Source organism: Marmota monax, unplaced genomic scaffold, assembly GCF_021218885.2.
Source record: "Marmota monax isolate L192 unplaced genomic scaffold, Marmota_monax_Labrador192_F-V1.1 WCK01_AAM20220418_F8-fsc00087, whole genome shotgun sequence".
Classification (NCBI taxonomy): Eukaryota; Metazoa; Chordata; class Mammalia; order Rodentia; family Sciuridae; genus Marmota; species Marmota monax.
In genome coordinates, this window is record NW_026693476.1 from 5,768,825 (window position 1) to 5,783,629 (window position 14,805).

The 14,805-nt window shown below is 35.3% G+C and overlaps 1 protein-coding gene across 3 annotated transcripts in view; it reads right to left on the reverse strand.

Annotated features, from left to right (window-relative positions):
• The window catches only part of Magi3 (membrane associated guanylate kinase, WW and PDZ domain containing 3), a 255,744-nt gene that overhangs the window by 27,048 nt on the left and 213,891 nt on the right, over nt 1–14,805 (reverse strand). For all 3 annotated transcript variants that reach the window (XM_046458287.2, XM_046458286.2, XM_046458288.2), the window contains exons 9-15: nt 13,925–14,113; nt 11,687–12,292; nt 10,435–10,466; nt 8,736–8,892; nt 5,787–5,878; nt 3,572–3,764; nt 543–731 (exon numbers count right to left, since the gene is read on the reverse strand). In XM_046458287.2, coding sequence (XP_046314243.1) covers nt 543–731; nt 3,572–3,764; nt 5,787–5,878; nt 8,736–8,892; nt 10,435–10,466; nt 11,687–12,292; nt 13,925–14,113 — 1,458 coding nt within the window. The remainder of the gene's footprint in view (nt 1–542; nt 732–3,571; nt 3,765–5,786; nt 5,879–8,735; nt 8,893–10,434; nt 10,467–11,686; nt 12,293–13,924; nt 14,114–14,805) is intronic.

Below are 14,805 nucleotides of genomic sequence, written 5' to 3' on the forward strand. Positions count from 1 at the left end.
TAATTTTCAAAGGTTTAGCATTTAGTGAGATATATATGAAAGGTAGGAGAGAAGGCCTCTTATCATTCAACAATTTATAGCCAGAATATAGCAATTATTATTAAGTAATATGAAAGAACTAAGACATATTTGGGTTAAGATAGATATTCCATTAATCTGTTTTGCTTTTTCTCAATTGCTTCTAGTATTTAATTCATTTCTACACACATGACTTCTAAGTTAAAAACACTGTGCCCAAAAATTAAAAAAAAAATTAAAAAAAAAGAACAATTTTCTTTAAATGTATTAAATCAGGTCACTCGTACAATCTTGATACAAACTGAGCTGAGACTTATTTTATGGAATCTGAGATGATGGATAAATCTGAAGCCTGGAAGATTTGGTTCAAATTTCCTACTTTTGAAAATAGAAAAATATTCACTATTTAAAAAAAAATAAGTCTCTAAGGACATTTATACATGGTTCCTAATTAATCTTATAAATTCCAGTGGGAGGCTCAGAACGGTAAACTTACAGGGAGAGATGATTATAGGAACCCTTACCTCCTGGAGGTGGTTTATTTTTTGAGGTGAGGATGACAAAACCAAAACCTTCATTTTCTTTTCGTTGCAAGACAACATCATAGGCCTCCTGGGGAGCAGGCCTAGCTGGGACCTCTGGTCGGTTCAGGCGGGGAGATCCATTCTGTGTTGAAATGAAGGCGTGAGAGCTGTCGTCCTCAGGTTGTTTCTCTACAACAAATATGGTTAGTTTTGATATTTCTGGAAAATCATAATTTTTGGTAAATAAAGTATTTTTGCTAAGCCTCTCAAATCAAATTTAGTTTCTAGTTACAAAGAATACAAAAGCAGCCTCCCAATGTGAGTTCTGAGTATAATCTGAGTATAGATATAGGCAGCAACAGTATGTGACTCCCTAAATACTTAAAGTATATATTGGACAAATATATATGATCTAGTGTTATCTCATTTTAAATAAAGTTTCTCAAAGCCTCTGTGAGGTTTGATAGTAAAAATATTCTTCTTGAAATTGTTTTAGTTATGTCAAGGTTTATAACCTTGACCAGTTATTTTAACAAAAGTAGATAATAAGGAACTACATGATAAACTTTCTTTTTATATCAACTATAAATATAAATTAATTCAGTGACGATATTCATCAATGTCTGGTCAAAGCATGAGAACACAAATGCTGTCCCATTCTAACAGTCTGCCATCTGCACAGGATTTGCCTTATATAATGTGTTTTACAATTGATGTTTCTGATCTGATGAGATTAAATGAGTTCATCATTAGCAGTTCTTGGTCTTTCTTTCCCCCACTTTCTGGGGCACATAACAAACTGTGCACATGAACAGCAGACTGTGCTGGGCACACATAAGATCATAAAGGATCTCCAGAAAATGGGCATTTAACTCACATCTTTTTCTGCCATTCAAGGATGACACTGGAATCTGAGAATGACATGATTTAGTTCTAATTGATTTAAAAAAAAAAAAAAAAAGGCTTGGGTAACCTGCTATCAGGTCCCCTCTTGCCTCTGTAAGAGTTCTATTTCTATTCTTCACACTTAAATAAATTCTTATCTTTTCACTCTTGCAAAAAAAAAAAAAAAAAAGAGGCTTATTTTGTGTGATCATTTGGTTGGACATCATTAATAGTCCCAACATACTACTATGGTGGAATACACATTTTTAAGGTCTCTTTTGGCTGTAAATTTATATGATGTTAAGAATATGTTTCAGAATCTCAACATAATTCCACCAATATCCAATCACTGAAAAAAAATTCCTGCATAATGTATGGTTAGAATGAATTAGTTAAAATGTCTCTGATAATGCCAAACTACTATGATATTTCTTCATGCATCTTTCTCCATGATGTTTTTCATGATCTTACTGAATGTAGATAAGCTCTAATTCTAGCACAACAAAACTGAGGGAATCGCATTACATTCTATGTGTTTCTCTAAATGACTGATATTTACTAAGGGGGGGGGACCATTTTTTTTGGATGTTGCAATCTTTTTTTTTTTTTTGTACTCAGGGGCACTTGACCACTGAGCCATATCCCCAGCCCTATTTTGCATTTTATTTAGAGACAGGGTCTCATGAGTTGCTTAGCACCTCACTTTTTGCTGAGGCTGGCTTTGAACTCAAGATCCTCCCATCTCAGCCTCCCGGGCTGCTGGGATTACAGGTATGCATCACCAAGCCCAGCTGGATGATGCAATCATTTTTTAAGAGTGATGTTACAAAATAGCTGGGAGTGTAGCCCAGTGAGGCCCTGGGTTCCATTCCTAGCAGTGGAAACAAACAAATGAACAAACCAAACCCCCCCCCCCAAAAAAAAACAGGAACAAACAAACAAAAAAGAATTATATGAATATTCATCAAGTTAACAAACATTTACTGATGTTTACTCTGTGCCAGGCATTAGGTGCTGGGGATACAGCAGAAACTAAATGAATAGAACAAATATATCCATAAGGTTTCTTGTGCTAGAGTTGTCTTTTTCTAAGTGAATTTGCTTTTAAAAATTCTATTTTAAAAATTCTATATTCACAAAGCTATTGGTAAGAAAACTGCAAGAGTTGTTCGTATCCTAATGTCATAGTTTAGACCCTGGGCTTGGCAATTAAACCATAACTTAATCCCAGCCTACTCCCTACCAGCTATGTGTCTCTTAATATTCCTGTGAGCTACTATACAACTAGTTCATGACAATATTTACAACACAGTGTTTTGAGAACTAAATAAAATAACTTATGCATCTGGGACATTGTAAGTACCCAATAAATGTTAAATTATATTATACTAAAACTTTTCTTGTAGAAAAATTTCACTTTCCTGGAATATCTGGGATTTCCTCAGGACCCCAAAACTTTTGATATTCAGCTAGTGGGATACCTTGATAAATAATTGTATTTGTCTAAAAAAATGAATTTTAGGGCTGGGGTTGGCAGAGCACTTGCCCAGGATGTGTGAGGCACTGGGTTTGATCCTTAGCACCACATAAAAATGAAAAAAATAAAATAAAGGCATGTTGTCCATCTGTAACTAAAAAAAAAAAAAAAAAAGAATTTAGCTGGGAGGCAGAGACAGGGGGAATTTAAATTTGAGGTCAGCTAGGACAATTTGGTGAAACCCTGTCTCAAAAAAATAATAATAATAAAAATAAAAAATAAAAAAAATAAAAAGGGCTGGGAGTGCAGCTTAGTAGTAGAGTTCTTGTCTAGTATGTGTGAGACCCGGATTCAATCCCCAGTACTGCAAAAACAAAACCAAACCAGATTTAAACTCTCATTTGATCTGCATTGCTATGTTGGTAAAATTTATCAATATATCAATATAATCTTAAAGAGGTCCAAAACTTTTTCTTGTTTTTATAATGGCATTATTTCTGGATCCTTTTGACCTTACATGGCTTTCCACAATGGGGTCTTTGGTCATACCAAGTGGTTATTTCATATACTACTAAATATAATAAAATACCCTTCAAAGCCACCTAGAAAGAAGACTAAGTCTCTTTGTTTCTTTTTTAACTTTTCAAAGCAGAAACGATTCACCGACCTCCATAGAAGATCTTTCTTCTGACAGTTAATAACACATGGCCATTTCGAGCAGCAGTTGTCATTAGGTCCAAGACTTGTTTGTGTGACTTCCCTTTAACAGGAATTCCATCAATGCACATTAGTTCATCAGCTGCACGGAGTCGGCCATCTTTCTCAGCTGCTCCCAGGGGTATAATGGCACCAATATATATCTGGTAAGATAAAGTGTAGGTTGGTTTGTACTATCTACCAAGGTTAGCTGAAGATCTGAGGACTCCCTGACTCAGCAGTGTGCAAAACAACAACCTTCTGCAGTTCATCTATGAATTCAGTCAATTTCAAAAAGGTGATATCTTAGAAAGTGCCCATTCTCTAAAATGGCACTTCAAATAACCACAGTGCATAATGTAATCCTTCTAGCTTCTCAGAGTTGAGTAAATAAAAAAAAATACGAAGTTGTTCAATAACTTAAAAAGCACCATGATCTCCATCACCACAATGTAACAAAGCAAACTCAGAAAATGCAATTCTGTGGAGTAGCTACTAAGAGTACAAGTCTGATTATTCTGTCAGGAAAAATTTTCTACATATTTTTCACAGCAACTGGGATCATTTTTATGATTCTCCCATCACTGACAGTACAAGTGTTCCTCACTTGCATCTACTAGTATCCACTTGCATATCTGGTTCATTCTGCTCACCAATAATTAGACTCCTATAATTAGGCAATCCTGAATTTTAGGCTAGTTTCAGACCTGGGAGAACCTGACATTTAAGAGAAAGACTGTTCTTGAGTTGTTAAAAACAAATTCTTAAAAAGTCTAAGAAAATACTATGAATATGAAAAAAAAAGGAAATAATAAAAAATACATATACCATCAAAAACAAAGTTTCTTATGTTTGCTCTATACAGAGCAAGGTGTCTTAAGCTTCATGTGGTTCCAATGATTACTGTAATTATAAACAATATGACTGTTAGAATATATTTATATATATAAAAAAGAGATCCACTCAGCTATAGAAAGAAATGTCATAAAAAAAATTAGTATTGCTTATCTAGCTTCCAAGTATAAGAAGGTAATCCTTTACTCTTTGTCATTCAATACCAAGGGCAAAACTTAAAAACAAAATTAAGTTTATGTGAGAATTATGCATAAACAAAATTCTAGATTGTAAATGCTTTGCAAATGTAGCTCTTATGCCTTCTAGACAGAAATATTAATTATTTTATATTCCTCTAGCTAACAAATGATGTAAAGTACTGAGCATGAAAACCCTACCCTATATCAAGACTAGGTGAAATAATATGCATAGGCTCATGCCAACTTTCTATGGAGCATTCAGAAAGTAGAGTGGTTGTAGCAAAGAGGACACTGGATTATAGGTCTTTTAAAGAAGAAAAATGTTTTAGAATCTGTTCAACAAAGGTAAAGGTAATAAAAAGTTAAAGTAGCCTTTCCTTCCCGGTGCTGGGGATGAAAACCAGGACCTTGTGCGTGCTAGGCACATACTTTACCACTAAGCTATATCCCCAGTGTTACGGTTTAGATCTAGAACGACCCCCAAAGTCTCATGTGTTGGAGGGTAAGTCCTCAGTGCAGTAATGTTTGAAGGTGTGAATTTTGGAAAGCGACCTCTGACCTTATCAATAGATCAGTCCATTGATGGATTAATAATATGAATGGACTATGGCGAAATTGTAGGGTTAGGGAGGGGCCTAGTTGAAGGAAGTGGGTCATTGGGCATGTGCTTTAGGGACTATGTTTTGTTTCTGCCCACCTCTTACTGGTTACCATTGCTGAGCAGCTTTCCTCCACCAGACCTTTCTGCCTTCATGTTCTGCCTCATCTCAGGCCCAGAGCAATGGAGCCGGCTGACTGTGGATTGAAATCTCTGAAACCTTGAGCCAAAATAAATCTTTTCCCTTCTAAGTTATTTTTCTCAGGTATTCATCATAGTGGCAAAAAGCTAACACTTTCCGCTCCAAACAAACTTCAATTAGTTCCAAAGAAAATAATCACTGTCCAATGAACAGCTGACATATTCAGTTTTTACCTACAGTTTTTACCCTAAACTATACCAGGTTAACTGGGGGACTGTGATACTCATATAAATGCAGTTCTTCCTCATATTATTAAGAGAAAAAAAAAAACCTTAAAATCCACCATATTTCACCAAATTGCTACTCAAAAATTTTAACAGGAATGGCCATATTCCAAAGTATTTACACTTACAGATTGGTCAGGTCCATCTCCTCCCAGCACCCTGAAGCCAAACCCTGATTCCTGTTTCCGAAGAAAAACATCCAAATCTTTGGTGTTTGGTGCTAAGAAAAACCAGAAAATGTACAGTAAATATTTTTATTTATTTAAAAAGGATCAAAACAAAATTATGTTCAATATTTAGTAGACAAATGTTATAGAGCAATTCAGTAAACTATAATCTTTTTGATAGTGAAAATTAACATAAAAGTATAACACACACAGGAGAATTCAACTATAAATCCTATGCTCTCAATATTATACTGCCACTAACTTTTAATGCTCTCCAATCAATATTGGAACTTTCAATTCAGAATTATTCAATTTGAGTTAGATATTTAATAGGTACAAACGATCTAAGGAACCAAATTTGAGCAAAGCACTTTAAAGCCTAGGAAAAGAGAGCCAGTAAAATGCCTTATTTCTAATCCTTTTTTATGGGGGTAAGAGAAGCACATAATTTTTATTAATATTTTCATGCATCTGAATTTCCAGAAAACACATTAGACATAGGGGCTTTTTATGCCCTAAGGAAATAAGAAGGCTTGGAAGCCAGCTTAGGAGATGCCATGTTGGACTGACAGGAAAAGAATGGAGTTCCGGAACCAAGCGCCATTGACAAACTTGGAATGTGCCATTTTCCAAAATATGAGATTCACAGCACCCGTTATAGGAGGTGCCCCCCATTTATCAGAGTCAGCATAGAAGGGTCCTGTGTTAGCTCTGTGGGAAACTTAAAATTACTCTAGAAAAAGTCAATTAGGCCTTTAAAGTAATTTCTCTTTTCAATTAGCTTTGAGTAGGAAGAATGGAAACATATGGGTGAAGCGATGGAAGATGAGCCTGAGTAGTGGTGCTCACCTGTTATCAAGCCCAGGTGAAAGGCTGAGGCAGGAAGCATAGCAATTTCCAGGTCACCCTTAGCAACTTGGTGAGACTGTGTCTCAAAATCAGATTTCCAGCCTGCATTTTTCACAGGGTGCCTTATTTCTGCTCTAAAGCTAATACCTTCGTCTCAGGAAAATATCTGACATGAACCACTTACTTAGCCTAAATTTGTAAGATGGATAATGTTTTAAAGGAAAACAAATAATAGCTAACACCTCTCCCTGGCCCCATTTTCTAGGAGGGGAAACCAAGGGCCTATGTGACTTGCCTAGTGTGACACAGAGAATGGTAGAGCTGAGATTTTAATCCAGCTTGATTTCCAAGTTCTCAGCTCTTCACCCATGCCATCCTGTCCCCAAAGGGCAGGTGGCATTCATCAGAATATTAAATGAGCAAAATCTATTTCATGACTAAGGTTTTATCTGTGGGAATATATTAACGCTATTCATGAATAAGAAGTATATACTAGAAAGGGAAAAGAGAGAAACAATCAGGGAACTATATAAAAAGTAAGTAAAATGTGGTGTGAGGTAAATTCTTGATAATATTCTTTGGAAACAATCTCTGCGGGTAAGTACTTACTATAAGAATCACCGAACTTTAAGACTGGGGGTATAGTTCAGTGGTAGAGTGTGTACTTAACATGTGTGAGACTCTCTGTTCAATTCCCATCAGCAAAAAAAGAAGAAAAAATCATAGAACTTTAGAAATTAGAGAAATCATGAGTCAAGTACATTTTTATGGGTGACGCCCAATGGGACTGCAATATTAAAATTATATCAGGCTGTGAATTGGAAGTCTCAAGGAAGGAACTGTACAGTTATACTAACTTAAATTATTGCTTTGCCATGCTTACACCTGGTCTTTATCTTTCTAGATATGGCCTGGAGATATGATAATAAAGATCTACAACTAAGTTAAAAAGCAGGAAGTGAATTACATATTATATTTCTATCTGGGTATATGTTTTTCATGGTACATACAGATCTCTTGTTTAAGAACAAATTTTTAAAAATTAAACCTACTTATAGCTGTAATTTTAATTTAGAAAAGATTTGTCATCAGTAGGTAAATAAATATAAAAATGAATTTCTGCATTGACTCTGGTTTCCTATTAAAATATACTCCTGCCAAAAAAACTCTCTAAAACATAGGCCCCCAAATATTTTCCCTATAGTTAAAACCATTTTGTGGCTCTCTGTCATTTATGTGACCAACTCCAGCTTCTTCAGAAGTGAGTGATTGGCTCTCACTATCTGCCCCTGCTCTGTCTCTGGCTTCCCTTGCCAATCACACCCAGCCATACCTTAGAATCCAGGCCACACAAGGCCAACCTGCAAATGAATGCTAATCCTTCTGTCTTTCCTTTTTGTCTTCCTCATAAGCACCTCTTTGTCCTTAAGTCTTAGCTCAAGCTTTACTTCCTCTATAAAGCTTTGCCTACTACTGTGTCCCACTCACACTGATAAAACTGACCATTTCTTATTCTGGATCCAAATTAGCAGCTGATCCTTCTATAACTGTACCTGGTAGACTCATGTGTACTTATCTATATAAGTACTTATTTGATTATACATGTGGCTTTTCCATTTAGACTTAATAATATTTCTGGGTGCAGGGCCTATGTAACCTATTTATTTCTATATTCCAATTGCCTAATGTGATGTCTGCTAGACTGCTGGCAAAAAAAAAAAAATTAATACACAGTTGTTGTTTTTTTAAATTTTTTATTTTATTTTTTAGTTTTCGGCAGACACAACATCTTTGTATGTGGTGCTGAGGATCGAACCCGGGCCGCATGCATGCCAGGCGAGCGCGCTACCGCTTGAGCCACATCCCCAGCCCCAATACACAGTTTTTTAAAAAATAAATAAATGAACATTGAATGTACATGTAAGAAGCTGAGAGTCATATTAAAATGAGAATGAAGGAATAACTTCTTACTATTCTTTTGAAAGATGGGAAGGTTCTAGTTTAAAAATAAATCAATTTATCTTATTATATTCTCTCCTGAAATATTCCATCACTACTTACGTTTATCTTCATATAAAGTCTTAGACTTCAGGTAGACCTCAGAAGGATCCAACTTTGGGGATCCTGATCTGATAATGCTGGGTGGAAAAGGCATAGGCTGGGGAATGGGCTCATTTATAGTCTCCAAACTTCCTGAATTTTCCTTTTTATCTGTTTTCTGAAATGGAAAAGGGACTTACTTAGTATTTTTTAAAATAAAATGGTTGATTAATTCATAAAACTGCTGTCTGAACTAAGTACAGTGACTGAGTACAGCTGTATAATTGGCAGGGTCAAAGGCACAGTCTATTGACAGTCTTGGAATTCAATTTCATATATATATATATATGAAATTCAATTTCATGTATATATCTGGCTAAAACATATTTAACTTAAATTAGAAAAAGGGTTATAGTGATGTCAAGTGAAGCGCCTCAATTAGTCTTATGTTTAAACAACTTTTCCATTTTCTCTGTATCACCAAGACAAAAATTGACTTTGGGATGAAGACAAATAGGAATCCAACACAAGGAAGCACTTCTAAGTAAAGCAAGAGGGAGCCTCAGAGAATACCTTCATCAAATTCTTCATGAGCTCCACCTTCCAATCACTGAATTTAATTTCCAATGAAGATGTTTAAGATAATATTTTCTCCTAAGAAAATGGACTGGGGAGCGTTAACTCCAATTTAGGTTATAAAAATGATATTGAAAACTCTGCCTGGTCAATTCAAATAAATACATGTTAAGCAATCAATCAGAGAAGGGAAAACAGAGCAGCTTATTTTGATACCTTTTCTACTCAGAACTTTCCCCAAATAATTGTCGAGCAAAATGACTAAATTATAAATTTAGAAATGAAATCTAATAAATAGCCTAAAAGTATAGTTTGAGATCAGCTTGTCATCCGGAATTTTTGTTAGGACAGGAGATTACAGATTTCTATAAGTAATGCTGACTAGAAGGCAAGGGCACCAGCTTGGGAAGAGGCAGTGAGGGGGTCAGGCACCACAAAGTATCATGCTACAGGGGAATCCCCCTGCTGACCTACACCCAGACAGATGGAAGAGAAGGCGAAAGCAGCCTTCTCCCATCACCCACACATCCTAGGATTCTGTCACAAGTTGTTCAATGTCACCAGAGCCTTCCATCAATTATAAAGCATTAGGGTGACTATGGCTGCAATGGTATCTAATAGATATGGTGGCATAGGAGTTAAATATGATGCTAGAGAGGCAGAGAAATGTACACAAAAATATGGTGTGACTTTAAGTGAATGGACAAAAATTCCTGTTCACACTGGACCTGATTGTACAGTTCGTAGAGAGGGTAGAAGCTGAGTGTTTCTTCCATTTTGATCCATACAACAGCAAATTTGCAAAGGATTCCTACTTAGTGGGCTAGAAGAAATGGATTCATTTAATATGGGATGGTCTTTCCTTTAATGGTGTATGATTTATGGTTATGAGAGACCTTTTTTTAATTTTGAGGTGAAAGACTCCAGAACTAAATTAGAATTTAAAAACTATAGACTTCATTTCCATATCTACATAATTTTATATATATATATAAATAAAATAAATAGCCTAAAAGTATAGTTTGAGATCAGCTTGTCATCCTGACTCTTTCCAGCCACCATCTCATGAGCTCTCACAGAGAGAAATTTGACACCTCGCTTGTTGAGTAGGGAAGAAACACTTGAGGACGACTGTAATACTCACCATTTTGGCAGTTTTAGTTGGTGAAGAAGGGCCTTAAAAAAATAAAAAATGAGCCAAATTTTAAAAACAGCATTCTCAGATCATACATACTGCTAATGTTTATGATAAACTAGCTATGACTTCCAGCAGGCTAGTAAACTCTTTTTGTCTAACACTTTCTATGTGCCAGGCATTATATATCTATTGTCTCATTTCATTTTCATAACAATCCTAAGGCATATATGCTATTATCATTTAACAGATAAGGTAAACTAAGATTCTTTTCTACACCATAGAACCAATAAGTAAGGCAGAAAATGACATCAACCTGTTGGACATCAACTTCAGGTTTCTTTGTTATATTTGTCAAAGCCCTGGATAACTGTCCAGCACTAACAAAGAGATTTCCTTCTGACTTTCAGCACACTCTACCATATCACCATGAGAGAAAAACAAAAAGGTTCAAAGAAACAAAAATAAAGAAAAACTTGCTAATAAAGTGTTCATTTGTTAAAAAAAAAAAAAAAAAAAAACTTAACTAAAAAGCCAGAGTGATAAGAAAGTGTAGGACTAAATTTCATTCTTTAAAATATTAGTCATTTATAGGTACAGATGTGAGAAAGCCTATTAAAATGCAACTTTGTGGTTAGTGCTTGGAACTGGATTTATAATGCCTGGGAACAGTTTGTGTCAGCTGATGACCTTGAAAAATAAAAATTTCACCTCTTTCATATAAGCACAGTGAGGTTTAATTAACATTTACAGGCAGTCATTAGAGCTTAAGATAAAAGCTTTCTGAGCACAAGCTATCATGACTGCCTTTGCAGAACAGGTTAACAAAGCACACCATGTTTTACTTATCCATAGAGATGTGAGCTCTTTCAGAAGATTTTTGGTGTATTATAGAATCCAGATGAAACACCACTGGTTGAAAGAGTCAATTTCTATTATTTTCATCAACAGAGAAAGTGAAATTAAGAGAATATGTTTCACTTGACATAGCATAATACTGAGGCTCTCTCTGGTCATTAAACCCATAAATCAGATTTTTAAAAGAATACAGTGGGAAAGAAATCAATAATGGACACAAATGAAACCACTAGTAACTAAAACACTGCCAAAAAAGATACTGCTTATAGAAATAATCAGACAGAATCAGTGGATTACCAGTGAAATCTTCTGGGGAAAGACATTCTAACCTATAAAGAAGGACAATTAAAAAATATAAACACTTGAACATTAAGATTTTTTTCTTTGTTATGCTTTTACTCACCTCCTCTTAAGATAAGGAGTGGTACATCTGCACCTACTGGGAACTGTTTTAGCACTTCTACCACTTGGAGATGTGTTAAATTCTGCACATTTTGATGGTAGATTTCCTTAATTATATCCCCTTTCTGAAGGCCTTGACACCACTGGCTATCCAATATCATTTTCACCTTCTGTCCAGTGGGGCTGTCAGCAATTGCAAACCCAAAACCTTTAGGACCCTTAATCAAAGGGATGGTCACTAGTTCAGGCTGGGAGCTGCCCGATGAGGCCATGGATGCTCTCTGCTCATTTGGATCTGATGCACCATTGAGACGATCACTAGTCAAGATATGTCCAGATTTTCCATTCTGGTCCAGAACCATTGCTCCTGGCTTAAAATCCTGAGTATTCATGCAAGTCTCTCCCTTGGTTAATGACTGTCCATTGATTATAGGGGTAGCAGCAACAATATCCACAACAGGATCTTCATTGTCATCAGGAAGTGGATATCCACGACATAAAGTGAGGTTTACATATTGATTGACAGGTACCAACTGAAACATTTGGACAACATCTGCATGGGTGTGGCCAAGGACACAGTTGCCATTGATGTCTACAATAACATCACCTGATAAAATATAATCATGTTAAAAATAACTTTTTGCTAGAGAAAAGGCAAAAGTAAATTTAACAACCAAATTTGAATTCTGGAATTACCTTACTGTTCATTAATTACTGAAAAGATAACATTTCTAACAGACATTCTCTCTCTCATGACTTCTCACTAAAAAATTTATATAAATATCTAAAAATCTTAATTATTTTAGCAGCAAAGAGTTTTGACTTCAAGTTCAAGTGAATCATTTGGGGAAAAAAAAATGCAAATTTTATTATCACCATTTGTATACAGAGTCCTACCTAGGTGGCCACACAAAGCTCAATATGTTGTGGTAAGTATTTAGTGCACAGAAGAGGAGCATCACTGGCTATTTGCACATACAAGCTATCCTTCATTACCGCCTTATTTCTTGATTTTAACAGGCCACAGATTACAAATATACTTAAAAATTTATTCTCATTTGAGAAACGTAAAACTGAAATTTGAATAATGTCAACTTATAAATGTGTTTTCTTTTTTAAAAAATATTTTCTAGTTGTAGACGGACACAATATCTTTATTTATTTTTATGTGGTGCTGAGGATGGAATCCAGTGCCTCACATATGTGAGGCAAGCACTCCACCACTAAGCTACAACCCCAGCCCTGAATGTGTTTTCTTTTAGTGTCCTTCTATTTGTAGAGATTCTGAATTTATTATAAATCAGATATTTAAAAGTGGAAGCCACAACAAAAAATTCAACACAAAAAATGACTGTATTATTTAAAACACTGAAAAGTCAGCTAAATTAGTCTTTATAAAATTTAATTTTGGGCTGGGGATGTGGCTCAAGCTGTGGCGCGCTCGCCTGGCATGTGCGCAGCACTGGGTTTGATCCTCAGCACCACATATAAATAAGGATGTTGTGTCCGCCGAAAACTAAAAAATAAATATTAAAAAATTTAAAAAAAATTAATTTTGTTTTCCTGATTTTACAGTATTATAATCATTTGTATAATCCTAGCAGCACAAGAGACTGAGGCAGGAGACTAAAGCAGGAGGATCATGAGTTCAAAGCCAGCCTCAGCAAAAGCAAGGCACTAAGCAACTCAGTGAAACCTCATTTCTAAATAAAATACAAACTAGGGCTGGCACTGTGGCTCAGTGGTTAAGTGCCTCTGAGTTCAATCCCTGGTATCCGCCCCCCAAAAAAACAAAAACTGCAGGATATAACAATTTGTTATCACTATAACCTTTTTAACAAAGAACCTTTTTTCAAAAACAATTATAAGCAAATCCTAGCTCCAAAAGTACTCTACATAATCAAAGAAAATCAAATGTCCAAATGGTTTTCTGAGATGGTTAATAAAACTGTAGTTTTGTATAACCAACGAATTATCTTAAAATTATACAAAATATTCCAAAAATTAATAAATTTAATGTTTCCTCTAATAATATCTGCTTGTTTTTAAAAATAGCCTTCCCTCAAGCTAGCATGCTTCTAATTTTGAGGCTAAACATTTTAATACAGTAATCTTCTTTAGTTCTATAATTCACTGTGTATATGTGTGTGTGTGTGTATGTGTGTGTATCTCCATCCTCTTTGCTATAATATTTGTTATAGTATCACTGCTCTTCAAGTGATTCTGACAAACTCATTACCTGGTGCAATTTTCCCATCCTGGGCTGCAGGACCATCTTTAAGCACATTCTTCACTTGTAGGAACTCATCAGGCCTATCTCCACCAATAATGGTAAAACCAAATCCCATTGTGCTTTTTTTCAGTGATGCTCGAACAAGGACACCTTTAAGTTGGGATGGATCTCGAGTAAAGTGTGATTTTTCCACATCTGGGCCAAAACAAGAAATGGGTTTGAGGACAAAAATAATTATGATGAATATACATCACACACAAAGCCAATTTTCAAGATAGTCTATATAACTCAAGGAAACCATAAAGGATAGAAAATCAGAGCAAACCTAATGCAGAAAACTAGCAGTTAAGCTCATAAACTAAATCATTGAAATAATAGCTAATGAATCCCTTTCTTTTATAGGAAACCACCTACCTTTTCTTCTCCTAATTGTCTTATTTGTGCTTACTTTCTTTCACCCTAGAGTTGTTTCCTCTTATCATAGCTTTGCTGTGGTTTCAATTATCCACAGTCAACTATAAATCAAAAATATTAAATAGAAATTTCCAGAAATAAAAAATTCATGTTTTAAATTGCATGACTCTCTGAATAGCATGATGAAATCTTATGCCATCCACCTGGGATATGAATCAACTTTTTTTTTTTTTAAATTAACCTTTATTTTTTATTTATTTGTTTTTATGTAGTGCTGATGATCGAACCCAGTGCCTCATTTGTGCTAGGCGATGCTCTACCACTGAGCTACAGCCCCACGAATCATCTTTTGTCCAGCATATCTATGCTGTCTACACTATTCATGTGGGTTATCGGATCAACTCTCATGAAGTCAAGGTACTTGTCATCAAAAAACCCTTATTTTACTTAATGATCTCAAAAGCAACAAGAGT